Source organism: Clarias gariepinus, chromosome 2, assembly GCF_024256425.1.
Source record: "Clarias gariepinus isolate MV-2021 ecotype Netherlands chromosome 2, CGAR_prim_01v2, whole genome shotgun sequence".
Taxonomy (NCBI): domain Eukaryota; kingdom Metazoa; phylum Chordata; class Actinopteri; order Siluriformes; family Clariidae; genus Clarias; species Clarias gariepinus.
The window spans coordinates 30359421-30380432 of NC_071101.1; the positions used below are offsets into that span (position 1 = coordinate 30359421).

The window sequence follows — 21012 nt, forward strand, 5'->3', positions numbered from 1 at the left end:
GTCACAACAGTCAGTTGTTATTTTAAGACACGAAGGTCAGCTGTTCAGGAATAGTTCTTGCAAGAACAATATTGTTAAGTGCATTTTCAAAACCCATCAAGCACCATAATGAAACTGGCTCTCATGAAGACTATCTCAATAAAGCAAGACCAAAACTTACCAGCCTCAAAAATCACCAATTAACAGCACCTCAGATTAGACCCATTAAGAAGACTTTATAGATCATGAATAGCAGATGTACATCTCAACATTAATTGTTTAAAGGAGATTATTGCATATTTTGGACGCCTTCAGCATTGCTTTACCAAGTAGAAATAAATAAAAAAGGAATGACCTTGAAAGTGACTTCAAGGTCACACACACACACACACACACACACACACACACACACACACACACACACACACACACACAAAACCTTAATAAAGGCTTTTCCCCCTAATGTATATGGCAGATCATTATGGTTAAAGATATAAACCAAGTGTAACATTTATCTTTAAATAAAATGTCTGGCACATGTAAAAATTAAAGATTAAATACCATTAAAAACTTAATGCCAAATTCAGCCAAATAGGTTAGGTCAGTTAAAAAATCTGTAAGAGGTGTGTCATCACTGTGAATTAAAAAATATTTATTCTGTATTGCATTATTTGTATGTGCCACTGTGAGATACCTACAGTTACTCCCCATTCTGTGCAATTTTTCAGAGGCGGCGGAGAAATGGTTGACATGTTACTAATTTGAGAGTGAGTTTGTAAAGAGGGCGTGGTGATTGCCCCTGTGATAACTGATATATGTGTACTGGTTGTAGGTGGTACAGTTGATGTTGTTGCTGGTGTTCGAGGAGTTGAAGTACTTTCAGTTGTTGTAGTTGGTACAGGAGTTGTAGTCCTCTTAGTTGTTGTAGTTGTTGGTGGTGTTGGAGGAGTTGAAGTACTTCCAGTTGTTGTAGTTGGTAGAGGAGTTGTAGTTGAAGGAGTTGAAGTACTCTCAGTTGTTGTAGTTGGTACAGGAGTTGTAGTACTCTCAGTTGTTGTAGTTGTTGGAGGAGTTGAATGACTCTCAGTTGTTGTAGTTGGTGGAGAAGTTGTTGGTGGTGTTGGAGGAGTTGAAGTACTCTCAGTTGTTGTAGTTGGTAGAGGAGTTGTAGTTGTTGTACTTGGTACAGAAGTTGTAGTTGGTGGTGTTGGTGTTGGAGGAGTTGTAGTACTCTCAGTTGTTGTAGTTGTTATTGGTGGTGTTGGAGGAGTTGTTGTTGGTGGTATTGGAGTTGGAGGAGTTGAAGTACTCTCAGTTGTTGTAGTTGGTAGAGGAGTTGTAGTTGGTGTTGAAGGAGTTGAAGTACTTTCAGTTGTAGTTGGTAGAGGAGTTGTAGTTGTTGTACTTGGTACAGAAGTTGTAGTTGGTGGTATTGGTGTTGGAGGAGTTGTAGTACCCTCAGTTGTTGTAGTTGGTACAGGAGTTGTAGTTGTTGTTGCTGGTGTTGGAGGAGTTGAAGTACTCTCAGTTGTTGTAGTTGGTATAGGAGTTGAAGTACTTTCAGTTGTTGTAGTTGGTGGCATTGGTGTTGGAGGAGTTGAAGTACTTTCAGTTGTTGTAGTTGGTACAGGAGTTGAAGTACTTCCAGTTGTTGTAGTTGGAACAGGAGTTGTAGTACTCTCAGTTGTTGTAGTTGTTGGTGGTGTTGGAGGAGTTGAAGTACTTTCAGTTGTTGTAGTTGGAACAGGAGTTGAAGTACTTTCAGTTGTTGTAGTTGGAACAGGAGTTGAAGTACTTTCAGTTGTTGTAGTTGGAACAGGAGTTGAAGTACTTTCAGTTGTTGTAGTTGGAACAGGAGTTGTAGTACTCTCAGTTGTTGTAGTTGTTGGTGGTGTTGGAGGAGTTGAAGTACTTTCAGTTGTTGTAGTTGTTGGTGTTGTTGGAGGAGTTAAAGTACTCTCAGTTGTTGTAGTTGGTAGAGGAGTTGAAGTACTTTCAGTTGTCGTAGTTGGTACAGGAGTTGTAGTTGGTGGTATCGGTGTTGGAGGAGTTGAAGTACTCTTAGTTGTTGTAGTTGGTGGTATTGGTGTTGGAGGAGTTGAAGTACTCTTAGTTGTTGTAGTTGGTACAGGAGTTGTAGTTGTTGGTGGTGGTGTTGGAGGAGTTGAAGTACTTTCAGTTGTTGTAGTTGGTACAGTTGTTGTAGTTGTTGGTGCTGGTGTTAGAGGAGTTGAAGTACTTTCAGTTGTTGTAGTTGGTACAGGAGTTGAAGTACTCTCAGTTGTTGTAGTTGGTAGAGGAGTTGTAGTTGGTGTTATTAGTGTTGGAGGAGTTGAAGTACTTTCAGTTGTTGTAGTTGGTACAGGAGTTGAAGTACCCTCAGTTGTTGTAGTTGGGAGAGGAGTTGTAGTTGTTGGTGCTGGTGTTGGAGGAGTTGAAGTACTTTCAGTTATTGTAGTGGGTACAGGAGTTGTAGTACTCTCAGTTGTTGTAGTTGGTAGAGGAGTTGTAGTTGGTGTTGGAGGAGTTGTAGTACTCTCAGTTGTTGTAGTTGTTGGTGGTGTTGGAGGAGTTGTAATACTCTCAGTTGTTGTAGTTGGTAGAGGAGTTGTAGTTGGTGTTGGAGGAGTTGAAGTACTCTCAGTTGTTGTGGTTGTTGGAGGAGTTGTAGTACTCTCAGTTGTTGTAGTTGGAGGAGTTGTAGTACTCTCAGTTGTTGTAGTTGGTAGAGGAGTTGTAGTTGGTGGTATTGGTGTTGAAGGAGTTGTAGTACTCTCAGTTGTTGTAGTTGTTGTTGGTGGTGTTGGAGGAGTTGAAGTACTCTCAGTTGTTGTAGTTGGTACAGGAGTTGTAGTACTCTCAGTTGTTGTAGTTGTTGAAGGAGTTGAAGTACTCTCAGTTGTTGTAGTTGGTAGAGGAGTTGTTGGTGGTGTTGGAGGAGTTGAAGTACTTTCAGTTGTTGTAGTTGGTAGAGGAGTTGTAATTGTTGTACTTAGTACAGAAGTTGTAGTTGGTGGTATTGGTGTTGAAGGAGTTGTAGTACCCTCAGTTGTTGTATTTGGTACAGGAGTTGTAGTTGTTGTTGCTGGTGTTAGAGGAGTTGAAGTACTTTCAGTTGTTGTAGTTGGTACAGGAGTTGAAGTACTTTCAGTTGTTGTAGTTGGTACAGGAGTTGTAGTACTCTCAGTTGTTGTAGTTGTTTGTGGTGTTGGAGGAGTTGAAGTACTTTCAGTTGTTGTAGTTGGTAGAGGAGTTGAAGTACTCGCAGTTGTTGTAGTTGTTGGAGGAGTTGAAGTACTTTCAGTTGTTGTAGTTGGAACAGGAGTTGAAGTACTTTCAGTTGTTGTAGATGGAACAGACGTTGTAGTACTCTCAGTTGTTGTAGTTGTTGGTGGTGTTGGAGGAGTTGAAGTACTTTCAGTTGTTGTAGTTGTTGGTGTTGTTGGAGGAGTTAAAGTACTCTCAGTTGTTGTAGTTGGTAGAGGAGTTGTAGTTGGTGTTGGAGGAGTTGAAGTACTTTCTGTTGTTGTAGTTGGTAGAGGAGTTGTAATTGTTGTACTTGGTACAGAGGTTGTAGTTGGTGGTATTGGTGTTGGAGGACTTGTAGTACTCTCAGTTGTTGTAGTTGTTGGTGGTGGTGTTGGAGGAGTTGAAGTACTCTCAGTTGTTGTAGTTGGCACAGGAGTTGTAGTTGTTGGTGCTGGTGTTGGAGGAGTTGAAGTACTTTCAGTTGTTGTAGTTGGTACAGTTGTTGTAGTTGTTGGTGCTGGTGTTAGAGGAGTTGAAGTACTTTCAGTTGTTGTAGTTGGTACAGGAGTTGAAGTACTCTCAGTTGTTGTAGTTGGGAGAGGAGTTGTAGTTGTTGGTGCTGGTGTTGGAGGAGTTGAAGTACTTTCAGTTATTGTAGTGGGTACAGGAGTTGTAGTACTCTCAGTTGTTGTAGTTGTTTGTGGTGTTGGAGGAGTTGAGGTACTCTCAGTTGTTGTAGTGGGTAGAGGAGTTAAAGTACTCTCAGTTGTTGTAGTTGGTAGAGGAGTTGTAGTTGGTGTTGGAAGAGTTGAAGTACTCTTAGTTGTTGTAGTTGGTAGAGGAGTTGTAGTTGGTACAGGAGTTGTAGTACTCTCAGTTGTTGTAGTTGGTACAGGAGTTGTAGTACTCTCAGTTGTTGTAGTTTGTAGAGGAGTTGTAGTTGGTGTTATATAAGTTGTAGTACTCTCAGTTGTTGTAGTTGTTGGTGGTGTTGGAGGAGTTGTAGTACTCTCAGTTGTTGTAGTTGGTAGAGGAGTTGTAGTTGGTGTTGGAGGAGTTGTAGTACTCTCAGTTGTTGTAGTTGGTAGAGGAGTTGTAGTTGGTGTTGGAGGAGTTGTAGTACTCTCAGTTGTTGTAGTTGTTGGTGGTGTTAGAGGAGTTGAAGTACTTTCAATTGTTGTAGTTGGTACAGGAGTTGTAGTACTCTCAGTTGTTGTAGTTGGTAGAGGAGTTGTTGTTGGTTTTGAAGGAGTTGAAGTACTCTCAGTCGTTGTACTTGGTAGAGGAGTTATAGTTGGTGTTGGAGGAGTTGTAGTACTCTCAGTTGTTGTAGTTGTTGGTGGTGTTGGAGGAGTTAAAGTAGTCTCAGTTGTTGTAGTTGGTACAGAAGTTGTAGTTGGTGGTATTGATGTTGAAGGAGTTGTAGTACTCTCAGTTGTTGTAGTTGTTGTTGGTGGTGTTAGAGGAGTTGAAGTACTCTCAATTGTTGTAGTTGGTAAAGGAGTTGTAGTTGGTGTTGAAGGAGTTGTAGTACTTTTAGTTGTTGTAGTTGGTAGAGGCGTTGTTGTTGGTTTTGGAGGGGTTGAAGTACTCTCAGTTGTTGTAGTTGTTGGTGGTGTTGGAGGAGTTGTAGTACTCTCAGTTGTTGTAGTTGTTGGTGGTGTTGAAGGAGTTGAAGTACTCTCAGTTGTTGTAGTTGGTAGAGGAGTTGTAGTTGGTGTTGAAAGAGTTGAAGTACTCTTAGTTGTTGTAGTTGGTAGAGGAGTTGTAGTTGGTGTTGAAAGAGTTGAAGTACTCTTAGTTGTTGTAGTTGTTGCATGAGTTGTAGTTGGTGTTGAAGGAGTTGTAGTACTCTTAGTTGTTGTAGTTGTTGGTGGTGTTGGAGGAGTTGAAGTACTCTCAGTTGTTGTAGTTGGTAGAGTAGTTGTAGTTGGTGTTGGAGGAGTTGTAGTACTCTCAGTTGTTGCAGTTGGTAGAGGAGTTGTTGTTGGTTTTGGAGGAGTTGAAGTACTCTCAGTCGTAGTCGGTAGAGGAGTTGTAGTTGGTGTTGGAGGAGTTGTAGTACTCTCAGTTGTTGTAGTTGTTGGTGGTGTTGGAGGAGTTGTAGTACTCTCAGTTGTTGTAGTTGGTAGAGGAGTTGTAGTTGGTGTTGGAGGAGTTGTAGTACTCTCAGTTGTTGTAGTTGGTGGTGGTGTTGGAGGAGTTGAAGTACTCTCAGTTGTTGTAGTTGGTAGAGAAGTTGTAGTTGGTGTTGGAGGAGTTGTAGTACTCTCAGTTGTTGTAGTTGGTGGTGGTGTTGGAGGAGTTGAAGTACTCTCAGTTGTTGTAGTTGGTAGAGGAGTTGTAGTTGGTGTTGGAGGAGTTGTAGTACTCTCAGTTGTTGTAGTTGTTGGTGGTGTTGGAGGAGTTAAAGTAGTCTCGATTGTTGTAGTTGGTACAGAAGTTGTAGTTGGTGGTATTGGTGTTGGAGGAGTTGTAGTACTCTCAGTTGTTGTAGTTGTTGTTGGAGGAGTTGAAGTACTCTCAATTGTTGTAGTTGGTAAAGGAGTTGTAGTTGGTGTTGAAGGAGTTGTAGTACTTTTAGTTGTTGTAGTTGGTAGAGGAGTTGTTGTTGGTAGAGGAGGAGTTGAAGTACTCTCAGTTGTTGTAGTTGGTAGAGGAGTTGTAGTTGGTAGAGGAGGAGTTGAAGTACTCTCAGTTGTTGTAGTTGGTAGAGGAGTTGTAGTTGGTGTTGGAGGGGTCGTAGTACTCTCAGTTGTTGTAGTTGTTGGTGGTGTTGGAGGAGTTGAAGTACTCTCAGTTGTTGTAGTTGGTAGAGGAGTTGTAGTTGGTGTTGGAGGAGTTGTAGTACTCTCAGTTGTTGTAGTTGTTGGTGGTGTTAGAGGAGTTGAAGTACTTTCAATTGTTGTAGTTGGTACAGGAGTTGTAGTACTCTCAGTTGTTGTAGTTGGTAGAGGAGTTGTTGTTGGTTTTGAAGGAGTTGAAGTACTCTCAGTCGTTGTAGTTGGTAGAGGAGTTGTAGTTGGTGTTATTGGTGTTGGAGGAGTTGTAGTACTCTCAGTTGTTGTAGTTGTTGTTGGTGGTGTTGGAGGAGTTGAAGTACTCTCAATTGTTGTAGTTGGTAGAGGAGTTGTAGTTGGTGTTGAAGGAGTTGTAGTACTTTTAGTTGTTGTAGTTGGTAGAGGAGTTGTTGTTGGTTTTGGAGGAGTTGAAGTACTCTCAGTTGTTGTAGTTGGTAGAGGAGTTGTAGTTGGTGTTGGAGGGGTCGTAGTACTCTCAGTTGTTGTAGTTGTTGGTGGTGTTGGAGGAGTTGAAGTACTCTCAGTTGTTGTAGTTGTTGGTGGTGTTGAAGGAGTTGAAGTACTCTCAGTTGTTGTAGTTGGTAGAGGAGTTGTAGTTGGTGTTGGAGGAGTTGTAGTACTCTCAGTTGTTGTAGTTGTTGGTGGTGTTGAAGGAGTTGAAGTACTCTCAGTTGTTGTAGTTGGTAGAGGAGTTGTAGTTGGTGTTGAAAGAGTTGAAGTACTCTCAGTTGTTGTAGTTGGTAGAGGAGTTGTAGTTGGTGTTGAAAGAGTTGAAGTACTCTTAGTTGTTGTAGTTGTTGCATGAGTTGTAGTTGGTGTTGAAGGAGTTGTAGTACTCTTAGTTGTTGTAGTTGTTGGTGGTGTTGGAGGAGTTGAAGTACTCTCAGTTGTTGTAGTTGGTAGAGTAGTTGTAGTTGGTGTTGGAGGAGTTGTAGTACTCTCAGTTGTTGCAGTTGGTAGAGGAGTTGTTGTTGGTTTTGGAGGAGTTGAAGTACTCTCAGTCGTAGTCGGTAGAGGAGTTGTAGTTGGTGTTGTAGTTGGTAGAGGAGTTGATGTTGATGGTATTGAACAATCACAACAGAGTACTCTAATTTCATAATCAAAACATTTGTATGGTCTTGTTGTCTGATTTTTCTTCCTACACACTAATCCAAATGAAACATTGCACTGCACAACCTGACCTGTAATTTGCACAAATTCTTCAAGAGACATATCAGGACTTATAACTGCTCTGCACTTGATGTCTTCTGGATTTTCACATATCTCAGTTTTATTTTTTTTTATATTTTCATATGTTTCCAAATCATTTCCTCCTCCATCTGCTGGGTTATACACATTGATCCAGTCAGACCATTCACATTTTTCCATGCATGGTGTGGTTGTACTTCTTGTAGTTGTTGTAGTTGGTACAGGAGTTGTAGGTGTTGGTGGTGTTTGTGTTTTTGTTGTTGTACTTGGCACAGTAGTTGTTGTCACAACTGTTGCAGTTGTTCCAGTGGATGTTGACTCAGTTATTGTAGTGGGTACAGGAGTTGTAGTTGTTAGTGGTGGTGTTGGACACGTAGGAGTGCAAATTTGATTCTTCTCATCAAAAAAAGGCTTATCTTCTGGACAGTTGGGATAACATCCTTAATAAAAGAAAGATTTTTAGCATAGTATATACTGATTTTTACTTGCTTAAACTCAAACTGTTTGGATAACAATAATGACATTTTTACTGTGGCCCTGATCTTTTTTTGAGTCTTTTCGAGCATGGAAAAACATAAAACAATGATGAGGTTCCAATTTATGTTGGAACAGGTACAGAGCATCACTGTTTAAAAAGTAAATTATAAAACAAGAGACTGTACTGCTAAACAATCATGATTGAATATACACATACCTTCCACATTAGGTAAAGGGTTGGTGCAGGTGCCACTAGGGTTGAGACAGGTTCTGTAGCATGGTGTGTGACAGGGACTGTAGTGCCATGTGCAGTTAAATTTATAATTGTAGTAGTCACAGAACACAGCTTTGGAGTGAAAAATTACAAAAATACAACTCAATTTAGTATTTTAGTAAGGATTTTGTAAACCTCAGTCTGTCTTACAACTTGTGGTATATACCTTAATTTCTATTGACACATTTATAAAGGGTAATTGTGTTTAGGACACTGTGAGATTTAGGTTTATGTTTAGAACTATGTTTCTAAACAGGGCAAAATATAGTTTTTTATGATAATGTGCAACGGTATATAAAAAGTGTAAAGTACCATGAATACAGTTGAAAATAAGCAACTTGAAAGTCGCCAACAGCAATATTAAGTCACTAATAGTGCTCTTTTACAATTATGACATTGATTACTGCACGCATAGATATTAAGTGGTATAGGTGAAAGAAGGCTTACGACAGATGTCTGGGGTTCTCCAGGCCACACAGACGCCTGCTTCATTACAGGCTTGTGCATAAGCTGCCACAGCAGTGCAAAAACATTCACAGTCGCCACCAGTGTCACATGAACATGAATCTTTTACACAGTTTTCAAAATATGGGGTCCATTCCACCTGCAAATAAATATATTTAACTAAATACCTACAGTACATATGGCTCTGCTATTCAAAATGATATGTTTTAAATATCGGCGTTACAAAGAAAAGATTTGCTTGACTGTACCTTATTGTGGCAGTCTTTAAAAGTGTCAGATTTAATAATGCTACACTGAAGTTTTGCCCAAGTGTGGCGGTTAGGTGTTTTAAAACAGGGATCAAAATCTGGCTTAGCATCAGGGCAATTGCTTTGTACTTTCCAGCTGTTTACAAACTCCAGAACATCAGACACATGCAGCAAGCCTTGAGTGGTGAAGTCATCTTTGCCATTTCCATTGTAGTTTCCACATAATCCGCAAATCTCTCCCTAGAAAATAATTAGGTGTGTTAACCTTCACATTGGGATCAGTATAACATTGGTAAAAATTATTCTTGCTATTGTGATATGTAAATTAAAGGAAAACATTTCAGTTTGGTTCAGTACTTTCTACGTACCATATGCTGAGGTTGAAGAATGATTTGGACTGTTGTTTTACGGTCCCACAGGACTGTTAAGCCAATATCAGACTCTATGACCAGGTAAAGACCCACATATCTCACATTATATTTTACAGGTGGACCGTTTTCGGCCTCAATTTCTGTTATTATACCATCACTCAACGCCAGCTCTGTTCTCTATTGAGATTGACAAGAAATCAATGACATAGTGTAAGATTAGGAAACGCACAAATGCATATTCATCCATACAGTATATGGGCCATTTTATTCTATTCAGTTCTATTCAGATTATTTGTAAAGCGCGTTTAACAATGGTGATTGTCAAGAAGCAGCTTCACACAATTAAACAATATGGGAAGAAATTAGAAAATGGGCCTGCAGCCTATGCCAGAAAGCAAGGCAAAAAAGGCCTGGTAAAGGCCTGGCAAAAAAATCTCAAAGGAGGAAATGCCGCATCTGGTTATGTTCATGGGTTTTAGACATCTGTCATTGACAGCAATGTATTTGCATAAAAGTATCACAAATAATGCCAATATTTATGATTTTTTGTCCAGTTACCTTTGGGCCTGTGACAATGGGGGGATTGTGTAAAAAAAATGGCTATCAAATCTGTTTACTCTGTTTACCATTTCATGACAAATTAAAAAGATAATTGGTCTTGTATTTGCAGTTGACTGCTGGTCATGAAAATGATACTGCACAGGAAGTATGCAGACCACAGTGATGCCAATGCAAGTGAAGGAGACCAACAAAAACTGTTCAGAGAAGAAATATATTTATAAGAGAAAAGCTGAAATTTTAGCAGTGGCGAAATGAAGATTTGGTATATTATTCAAAAAGGAATGCAATGATGACCTCAGAAACAACAAAATGCCTTTAAAATCACCCTCAAGCAAATTGGGTACAATTGTCAACAAGTTATAAGTGTAACTACAAAGGGTTAACCTAAATGAATAAATAGCCTGGCAAGTAGCTATCTACTGTAATCATTTAGTCATGAGGCAGCTGCACAATGAACAAAATGAGGCAGCTGCACAATGAAAAAAGTTACAGGTCAAATATCAGAATAGAGAAACGTGATCTTGCACTAACACTAACATGCTCCAGATCAGACCAGTCTGGTCATTTTTTTTTCCAACCTTTCTCGCTCTACTCACAGAATATTTTTTTGTACTTTTTTGTACATTTTACAAATTTGAGTGTTAAAATCTCAAAAGATCAACAGTTATCTGGGCCATCAAGTACCAACAACCAAATGACCGTAAAAGTCTCAAATATTACCCCCCCCCCCCCCATCCTAGTGATTGATGTGACACTTACTGTTGTTGTATCACACTTACAATTTGTGTAGCAAAACTCAGCAACCTTCTTTTTTTTGAATGCTTTTAAAAAATATTTTTGTAAATAATAATTGGAACTGTTTTGAACACTTTTCTGTACTTTTCTTATGAGTGTGTATTTAATGCCCAGATCATAAAATACACAACAATTCATACAAAAAATGTGCCTAAGACTTGTGTGCACAATGCTTTATAAACTATAATTAATTAAAAGTAATTGACTATTATTGATTAATAAAAAGTGTACATACTCCCAATACAATCCGCACAGCTTTGGAACACGTAGTCCCTGTTGTCCCACATGGTACATTCTCTGTGATCACATGAAATGTTCCTGTCTTATTTCCACATTTGTCCTTTAAAGCAATGGAAACAAGTATTATTAGAAAACATATGACATCAGGTTATTCAGGCATGTCAAGTAGATTTTTTGGCTATGTAACAGTCGTGTGGTCAGCATTTCTAATTATTTTATCAGACTGTGTACAAATTACTGAGAGTATTAAAATAATTTCAAACAATGTGCAAGATTAGATACCTGTAGAGCTATGTAACTACAGTCTCCACTAAAACCAAATCGTTGCTTATCGAAAGTTTTGTAATGTCCACTGCCATAGATTGTGCAGGTGCCAGGGCATTTTTTCTCAGTGCAATTCCACTTGCCATGTTTACAGATGCTGGAAAATAATGAAACAGACTGTGTAGACCTCTGTTTATTATTAATATTTTTAGCTGTTTTGATATTACTAACTATTACAGAAAATATAAAAAAAGAAGTACAACAAAATAGATTAATATCTACTTATTTGGGTCTTCAAATATACCCAAAATTTTAACACCTGAAGAATAAAGCATTACAAGCATACCATGTGTTACACTCTTCTGGAATTTGAGAACCTGGAGCATAAAAGTCATTGTTATGTTTGCAAGGGCAATCATGCTCCTTAACACAGGAACCACGACCATCATCAAGCAGACCTGTGGGACACTGACACCCTGACTCACAGTCTGCAAGATACTGAAAAGAGAAACGAGAAACAAAAGATAGAACAGTACTTATGTGGATTTTTCACAAAGGCCTAGAGAAAGCTGATTGGACGAGCTCTCTCAGGGGGGAGGGGTGAGAGGTACTCAGTGCTCCCACATTAATGACGGCTCTACAAGCCAATCAGGGGCGTCTGTGAGCTCGCGCATGGCGGAGGGAGCGCATAGCGCTGTTCCTCCGAGTGTGTTAAGCCGCCCCCAACGGTGCGTGAGCGAGCAGTCGTCGGTGACGCCACGTGGGTCGGTCTGCGGCCCTCCCGACTGATTGGCAGTTGAGCATATGCACATAAGCACACACACATACGCACACACGCACTGCGGTTTCGCGATTCTTTTTAAAGGTAAAGTGCAGGTTAAGTTTTATTTTTACTTTACAGCAGTGAGTCCATTGGTGTGTGAACGCACTTGAGAGATATTTCTTGTTATTTTTCCAGATGAGGCAGTGTTTCCATTATTTTGTGTGAGAAAGTCGCACAGTAGTTTCTTCCCCGCTCTCAGATAAGAGAGGAGAAAGGGTTACTGTGTAAGACGAGAGGAGGAAGAGGGTGTTGCACAAACACACACACATGCACACATACACAGTGCACAAACACTAACAAAAACACTTATCTGTTGGGATTTATCTTATGTGTAATGTGCAGGTTAATTTGTTTTATTTTTACCTTATTTTTTATTAATAATTTTTATGTATTTATTTTTTTTGGGTTGTGGAACGAATAATCTGAATTTTTATTATTTCTTATGGGGAAATTTAAGTGTTTTGATATACAAGCACGCTCCTGGAATAAATTACGCTTGCAATCCAAGGTTCTATTATATAAATATATTAGAATATCCTCCTTTTTAAAAGATAAATACATTTAAATGTAGTCTTAAAAAGTATTATTTGGACAAGTACATAACATTTTATACATGTAAAAAATGTTTTTTATTTTATTCGATATTAAAAGTTAATTAAGCTATTTTTAAATACATTAGCTGACCAAAAGAAGGTCACACTATTTATTTTTAATATTTAATTCGAGCCCTTTAGCTTTGATTATAGCACACAATGTGGTGGTCAGTTCATGTGTAAAAATAATTCCTGATGCTCCCAGAACCATTTACAATTTCACTGGAATATGCCTGTGTCATCAGCAAAGTAACAAATGCATTGATGGGATAATTTGGTCTTTCAGTACATTCATGCAGTCAGCTGAACATGCACACACACATTTTTTTTTTTACTTTTACATTGATCTGGTTGTTGATGGTTTTGGTGGAAGAGCAAAGCTGTGCTGTTATACAAAAAAATTAATATTGAAGATTTGAAATGCGTGGCACTATACCCATCTTTTAAAATTAAAAAAATGCAAACGCAACATGTGTATGATACTTACACAATCCTTTTGTGCACATGTTTGTGCACACTCTAACCCATGCTCATTCAGCCCTGCTGTACTGCAGTTGAAAAAGACCTTTGGAGCAGGACAGTCTATGGGATACAGAGAGGTTTATGAACTGTGCAAATTTATGTACTCATAAAGCATTTTATTATCTATATTTAAAGGTAATTGAAAGATATTCTGTCAACTTGCGCAAAGGTAAACTGACCAACCTTCAATATGAGATGTCCAGGATTGGCACTGAAGCTTTCCATTTGTACAAATACTAAGAAAAGAGAAACATTATAGTGTTAAGCACTTCTTTAACTCCACTGTATTGTTCCTGACTGATTGTTAGCTGCTTACCAGTGCTCATTTTTAATGTTGATTGATTTGCCAGGTTTAATGTGCTCTCCATTGTAATAGCAGGGGCATTTGTCCATGGGCACACAAACACCATTTTCACCCTCATAAAGCCCTTCTGGACAGGCACACCCATCCACAGGCACGTAGTCAGTGCTACAGCCCTGACGATCAAGGCTAAGGGAGTCACATGTGCGCTGACATTGCTGAAGCTTGTATGTGAAAGTCTGGGAAGCTGGGCAGCTTTTAGTGTATTTGTCTGTATTTGTAAAATACAAAAGGAAAAATAAGGTAAACGTAAAAAAGGGGAAAAAAACCTCTTAAAAAACTTAAAGTTCTGATCCATAACTCATATAGCTATGCAAGGACCAATAGTGAATGAGGTGCCAACTTCTATTATTTTATTCAGAATAGAACATAAATCTCGGAACAAAAGTTTAAACTGAGAAAATTTATCATTTTAAGGGAAAAATATGTTGATTAAAAATTTCATGGTGTCAACAAATCCCCAAAAAGTTGGGACAAGGCCATTTCCACCACTGTGGGGCAGCTCCCCTTCTTCTTACAACACTCAACAGACGTCTGGGGACCGAGGAGACCAGTTTCTCAAGTTTAGAAATAGGAATGCTCTCCCATTCTTGTCTAATACAGGCCTCTAACTGTTAAATTGTCTTGGGCCTTTTTTGTCGCACCGTCGCATCGTCTTTATGATGCGCCAAATGTTCTCTATAGGTAAAAGATCTGGACTGCAGACTGGCCATTTCAGTACCCGGATCCTTCTCCTACGCAGCCATGATGTTGTGATTGATGCAGAATGTGGTCTGGCATTATCTTGTGGAAAATGCAGGGTCTTTCCTGAAAGAGATGACCTCTGGATGGGAGCATATGTTGTTCTAAAACCTGAATATATTTTTCTGCCTTGATGGTGCCTTTCCAGACATGCAAGCTGCCCATGCCACACGCACTCATGCAACCCCATACTGTACCATCAGAGATGTAGGTTTCTAAACTAAGTGTTAATAACAACTTGGGTTGTCCTTGTCCTCTTTGGTCCGGATGACATGGCGTCCCAGATTTCCAAAAAGAACTTCGAACCGTGATTCGTCTGACCACAGAACAGTCTTCCATTTTGCCACACTCCATTTTAAATGATCCCTGGCCCAGTGAAAATGCATGAGCTTGGGGATCTTGCTTAGAAATGGCTTCTTCTTTGCACTGTAAAGTTTCAGCTGGCAACGGCGGATGGCACAGTGGATTGTGTTCACTGACAATGGCTTCTGGAAGTATTCCTGAGCCCATTCTGTGATCTCCTTCACAGTAGCATTCCTGTTTATGGTGCAGTGTCGTTCAAGGACCCGGAGATCACGGGCATCCAGTATGGTTTTACGCCCTTGACCCTTACGCACAGAGATTGTTCCAGATTCTCTGAATCTTTGGATGATGTTATGCACAGTTGATGATGATAACTGCAAAGTCTTTGCAATTTTTTGCTGGGTAACACCTTTCTGATATTGCTCCACTATCTTTCAGCACAACATTGTGGGAATTGGTGATACTCTACCCATCTTGGCATCTGAGAGACACTGCCTCTCTGAGAAGCTCTTTTTATACCCAATTATGTTGCCAATTGACCTAATTAGTGTTAATTGGTCTTCCAGCTCCTCGTTATGCTCAAATTTACTTTTTCCAGCCTCTTATTGCTACAGTACTTGTCCCAACTTTTTGGGGATTTGTTGACACCATGAAATTTTGAATCAACATATTTTTCCCTTAAAATAATACATTTTCTCAGTTTAAACTTTTGTTCCATGATTTGTGTTTTATTCTGAATAAAATATTAGAAGTTGGCACCTCCACATCATTGCATTCAGTTTTTATTCACGATTTGTGTAGTGTCCCAACATTTTTGGAATCCGGTTTGTATTTTGTTAATACCGTATCTACTCACTTATACTGATTATATATTTAATACAATTATTATTGTCTTTTGTTACTTATTAATACTATATTGTCTATTGTACTATAAAGAATTAAGTTTGTAAACATAATTTTGTTTAATAAGTTTGAAATAATCCTGTACTTATTTACCATTTTTGTTTAGATGTATAAAGTATATTGATACATAAAAAGATTAGTGTAAATACTGTAGGTACATGCAAATGCATGTGTACTTATATATACATACTTTATATATACATAAACACTGACATGAAAAGTTGTCTTTAATGGAAGCAGAGGTCAACACATCATATTGAGTGATAAAAGTGATAATTTGCAATAGTACTAACTTTTTGTTCTTGCGTCACCTCTCATTGAACAGTGTTTTAAAGCATTATTATATATTCTGTCATGCAGGCACACACTGATAAAAGAGGTTTGTTCCTACCGCACACAGTTTCTCTCCAGCCTTGCAGAAACACCCCCTTTGCTGCACACGCTCGAACGTAGGAGGAGAAGACAGCGCACAAACAGTCCTCGCTCTTCTCACATGTGCAACTTGAATATTTACACCTCTGTGTATGGTTAAAGACAAGCTTTAAATGTTAAATCTTTTTGGGTATCAGATTAATGTAAAGTGTTTCAAAATGTTGAGGTTACCTTGTAGTACTTTTCTGGGTTAACAGCAGAATGGCATTTGGCAAAAACACCTTCCTTGTCCTTCAGGTTAGAGCACCAGTGCTCTGCATAGCTCTCTGAAGATCAATCAGTTCTCATTAGCAATACCACAATTATGCGTGTAAATAGTTTTTTTTCTATGACTATATTAGCATATTATTTTTTTATCCGTCGGGGGAAAGGCTGAATGTCGAATTTGAATGAGGTTCTTCTCACCGCTGTCTATGCTGTAGCTGCAGGGGTCATCAAGCCTCTCAGTTTGGTCAGGACAATTGGACTGAGCCTTCCAGGAATTCGCAAATGATGTGGCTGTCCCTTCAACTACACCTTGTGGAGTCATCAGTTCATCAGACAGCACCAAGTTAAAGTTTCCACACAGACCTGCACCAAAACACAACATTAAGACTAGGGAAACATGTACTAGATCACAGAATTATTCAAGACAAAACCTTTTCAATTACTGTGATAGAGTTTTCTAAGCTAAAGCCTAAACTGCAATAGGTCTTAGTTATGTCTAAAGATAGGGCAGGGCAAGGTAACCCAATTCAGTCATTCTGTCATGTTGTGTAATACTCATTTACTTGTTTGGCAATTCTTAGATTCACTCATTCAATAATTAAATGATGATAAGCAGGGCTCGCTTATCCTGGGGCTATTGTGTCTTCCAGTCGGGCTACCAAAATCTATCTCAGCCCCTCCCTGTCTGGCTATCATGGGAAGGAAACATATATGTTAATGCTTTTGCATTCATTCGCAAATGTAGGTGGGTAATTGTCATTTTTAGGCACCGATGAGCCACTGTCAATATGTGAAATATTGAAATCGCGTTTGGTTAACCCTAACCCTGGCAACACCAATTATTTGCAAAAAACATACTAAAAATAAACCAAACACAATGAAGTCCTGAAAAAGCAGTTTAGAACAGCGTACTATGTTGCAAAGGGTAAACTACCATTGGCAAAATTTAGCAGTCTTTGCAAACTTCAAAAAACAATGTCGAGTGGCATTTACTCATCTGTGACTTCAGTGGAAATCTCAGATTCAGAATCTGCCACAGACTGATTCATGTTTTACACAGTTCTTACAAGTTCATAGAAATTTCTGTTCAATTAGAACCAAATATTTGAGTTGATGATTTAATTTTTTATAAAGTTGTTGTAATTTGTGTTTTAACCATTTTTTGATTTATGTTTTGTTTCCTTTACAATATTATACATTAAAAATAATCTCTTTTTTAGTTGGGCTACTTAAATTTATTTTGGTCTACCAAAAACTGAAGAGTGCCTGCCCGAAGGGCTACCAGGCATTTTGAAATTTTGCGAGCCCTGATAAGCACTCACCACAGGTCTTGGTGTGGAAGCTCTGATCCAGGGTGATGTAAAGCTGCATGAGGGGAACAACCTGCACCTGGACCTGAAGCCCAAAACTGGTCTGCAACATTATGTGGAAGGACGATGGTCTGAATACGGTGAATTCAGCTGGAACAGAAAGTAATCAATAGTCTTAAAAAAGTGTGACATAGAGTTTGTGTATCATATTAATTAACTTCCAACACAGCAAAAAGCTCAGCTGCTTTATATTGAGGGGATTACACACCAATAAATATTCAGTATATAAATATGGTTTAAAACGTTTTTATAAAGTATGAGGTGAATAATTATTAATAGATTACCTGTTAACACCAACAGTAAACTCCGTAGTTACTATGGCAACCACTATCAACATTTTATTCCTCTGCAGGTATTACAAATGCTGCTATAAATCATTCTTACCAGTGGTGTATGGGAGTGTTAGATCTCCATTTTGCCTTACTATGCCATCGTCTTTGATGATTAAGGCCTGTAGAAAACAGATTCATCATTTAATTAGTCACAGGTCTGCATCCATTTAAGACTTTTTAAGACCTTTTTAATACCATGAAGAATGAAATTTAAGACTAATTTTGTAGTAACAAATTTTTAAACAACACAATACAACCAAATACCTTAACACATTGTTTATTAATATACAAAAGGGGACAACACAAAAATTAACTTCTCCAGGAGCCAAATAAGAAGCCATGCTTGCAGCCGTTGTGTAGGGTGTGGAGGCCACAGCTCCCCACAACAATAAGCTGTGTGCCACCAAACTGCTCATGATCCTCTTGCTGTAAGAGTTCTAAAAACCTCCAGTTGACATTTGGTCCATCCATAGGAACAGACAAAAGCTTTCTCAAGTCTAGCTGCAGTGCACATTCCTAGGAAATAAATAAGTAAATAAATAAACAAATGGAAATAAAAATACACACACGCATGCATGCACCACTGTAGCATTACTGAAAGAATAAGACCATGGTATAATGACATCAGATTTAACTCATGTACTGTATTGTGCATTTAAATTGTCGTAACATTACCTCACATTTATGTTTTTGCACACTGTCAAGGATTTGCTGACAAAATTTTTTTTCAAACGATTTACATTTTTCACACAGCAAATTAAACATGTTCTATTAAAATATAATAGACTGATTATGTTAACAAAACAGAATTAAGAACATTTTAAATATATCTCTCTTTGTATGCAATGTGTATTTTATATTGTACAGTATATGTTTAAGTATATTTACTGCTACCATACATAAACATGATTAATTGTATGATGGGTTGGTACTTACTTTGAAATGGTGAAGCAAATCCTGAGCTGCCCCATGTCCCATGAATTGTGACCCCAGGTATCTTGACTGGACGAGATCCTGTCCCCAATATCGAACATGCAAGTCCAGCGGCTTGCCTTTGGCCGTTTCATTTAACTTTCATCAAACATTAAAACAAACATTTCCCTTTTAACATCTGCAATGAGGAGCCTGGTAAGGAGCCAGTCCAAATCTTGCAATGTACGTTTTGTCTTTACCGCAGGCAAATGTACAAGCAACTTCAGAGTCGGAAAACATAGATCGGAAAATGTACCCGACATCCTCGTGAGCATTATACGATTTTGTACACAGACACCAAAGCACCTCGGCTCTGATTGTTGCGGTAGAGCCAAGCATTGCGATTTCATTGTTAAGACCTTTGAAACACGAATTTAAGGCATTTTAATACTAATTAAAGCCTTAATTTTATATAATGAAATTTAATACTTTTCAGGACTTTTTAAGAATCTGCGGACACCCTGAGTCAACATTTAATAAAACATTATAAGAGGAATTGTTAAATGGCATATCCCAAACCTTTGTTCTGGAACAGCATGGCTTAAATGTTTAGGAGATTCTTGCATTAATGTTATAATCTCATGAATAATGTATTGAAATGCATGAGTGGTTTAAATATTGGAAAATAGATACTCACATTACTCGTGTCATTGTTGCGTAGTAATGCAATTGATTTCAAGCACGTGTCTGAAGGATTGGCAACACAGGGAATAAGCTGTCCCAATAGAATGAACTTAGAGTCCACACAGTCCTACAGAAAAAAAAAAAACATTTTAATTAAAAGCTACTGTCAAATTGAGTAGAAGTAGCTGAAAACATTATTTTCAATTAGCCTATAGTATTAAATGGTTTCAACAACTCCGATAACTCAAATATGATTTTTTTTCTCTTACCTTTGAAAGAACATAATAGCAGTTCCCATGGAAGGTAAATTCTTTTCCATCAAATGTAGTGAAGTGAGAACCCTCCTCCATTGCACACACACCTGGGATGGACAGACTCTGGCAGATCCATTTCCCCTGTTCACACAGACTAAGACAAGCCAATACACTTAAATTCTAAGCAATGCGTTTATAGTGTCCTGGTATGGTGCGGTTATAAAAAGAAATACAAACACAATATTGGCAGCAATAGAAAAAAATTAAATGATTTTGTATCAGAAATTACAGTTACCATTCTTGATCGTTCTTGAGCAGAACCTCTTCAGGGTTGTACACCTTGTCGTGCTTACACTGGCACTGTTCCTGAGGGATACAGCCTCTCTCAGAGATATCATCAAACACAGTACCTACAGCAGCCGAATTAAAAACACATTTCAGTCTAAAATAAATACTGACTCAATATTGTATCAGGTGATTACACTGTATGTGACTGACCAGGTGGGCAGAAGCAGCCATCCATCTTGTGCTCCTCACACAATGAGCTGGTGTCGGCGTGTGTGCACGTGTCAACACAGGGGGAACCACTCTCAGAGTACTCCATGTTAAAAGGGCACGTTACAGCTAAATGAGTAAATAAAAAAGCATCACTTACATGTCTAGTTAGCACTTGGGTTAGCAGATTCTGATCATTTAAAGAACTGGATTCTCTTGGGTTATCATTTTGCAGCAGGTACTTTATTACCATATTAGTTTCAGAGGATTTAAAACTCATAATAATAGTAGTTTTAAAGTCTTTACCACAGAAGGTTGGTTTTCTCCAGTTGGGTGGTCTTCCCCCTGAATGGGAGCACTGCCGGGAGTACTCAGACAGGGTGCTGCAGAGAGACACAGTGTCCTCAGTGTCCCCTGGGTGACTCATGCACTTGTCCATCATGCAGGCTTGGACATAAGGCTCTGGACTTAAAACACTTCTACAGGAGGACCAGGGTTCACCCAAAAGCAGCTCAGAACACTCATCTCGCTGCACACATAGCAAGCACAAGCATGCATTAATTCTTCATAAACATCACTGTAAACTCTCTTTCCTCACGTGGGTTGTGTAAAACAGCTGACAACCCAATTAAACCAGTATTTTATAAACAAATAAGGTTAAATTATAGACACTTACTGTCCTTTTTTTTCACATACTCATTTATACTATTACAATGTCTAAGCTAAAATAGTAGAGCAGTATAACAAATTACAAACTAGGTAAACACAATTCAATACTAAACATGGCAATTTACACTATTTCATTTGGCAACCGATAGTTTCATTAATTAAAACATAAATGCTACTTGAAGAATTTTCCAAATCTTACAAATGGTTGGCACTTGTCGAGTGGGTTTGCTTTACGCTCAAATGTTTCATAAGGGTCCTCGCAATTGTCATTGGGGTTGTGAATCCTGTGTTTGTTGCCAAATTCAATGAAACCAGTTACACGACCTGCAGGAGACAATATAATATCTATTTAGTCATCTGTTCAAATATACTTAAGAGAATATTTTTCCTCCTTAGCTTACAATATATAATATGCCATGTATTTATATAGCGGTGGCAGGGGCAGCTCAGTGGTTAAAGCATTGGACATCTGAAAGTCTCAGGTTTGAAACCCACCACC

The 21012-nt window shown here is 38.6% G+C and overlaps 1 protein-coding gene across 1 annotated transcript in view; it reads right to left on the bottom strand.

The window, feature by feature from the left end:
* LOC128540801 (mucin-2-like) overlaps positions 1-21012 on the bottom strand; it is a 39621-nt gene that overhangs the window by 11495 nt on the left and 7114 nt on the right. The window contains exons 5-27 of the mRNA XM_053510782.1: positions 20713-20837; positions 20151-20373; positions 19848-19973; positions 19645-19759; positions 19365-19503; positions 19109-19222; positions 17552-17618; positions 17120-17257; positions 15996-16160; positions 15762-15856; positions 15550-15676; positions 13167-13422; positions 13034-13086; positions 12816-12910; positions 11259-11410; positions 10931-11069; positions 10644-10748; positions 9050-9229; positions 8682-8921; positions 8416-8572; positions 7912-8040; positions 2175-7657; positions 678-2039 (exon numbers count right to left, since the gene is read on the bottom strand). Of these exons, the coding sequence (XP_053366757.1) occupies positions 678-2039; positions 2175-7657; positions 7912-8040; positions 8416-8572; positions 8682-8921; positions 9050-9229; positions 10644-10748; positions 10931-11069; positions 11259-11410; positions 12816-12910; positions 13034-13086; positions 13167-13422; positions 15550-15676; positions 15762-15856; positions 15996-16160; positions 17120-17257; positions 17552-17618; positions 19109-19222; positions 19365-19503; positions 19645-19759; positions 19848-19973; positions 20151-20373; positions 20713-20837 (9785 nt within the window). The remainder of the gene's footprint in view (positions 1-677; positions 2040-2174; positions 7658-7911; positions 8041-8415; positions 8573-8681; positions 8922-9049; positions 9230-10643; positions 10749-10930; positions 11070-11258; positions 11411-12815; positions 12911-13033; positions 13087-13166; positions 13423-15549; positions 15677-15761; positions 15857-15995; positions 16161-17119; positions 17258-17551; positions 17619-19108; positions 19223-19364; positions 19504-19644; positions 19760-19847; positions 19974-20150; positions 20374-20712; positions 20838-21012) is intronic.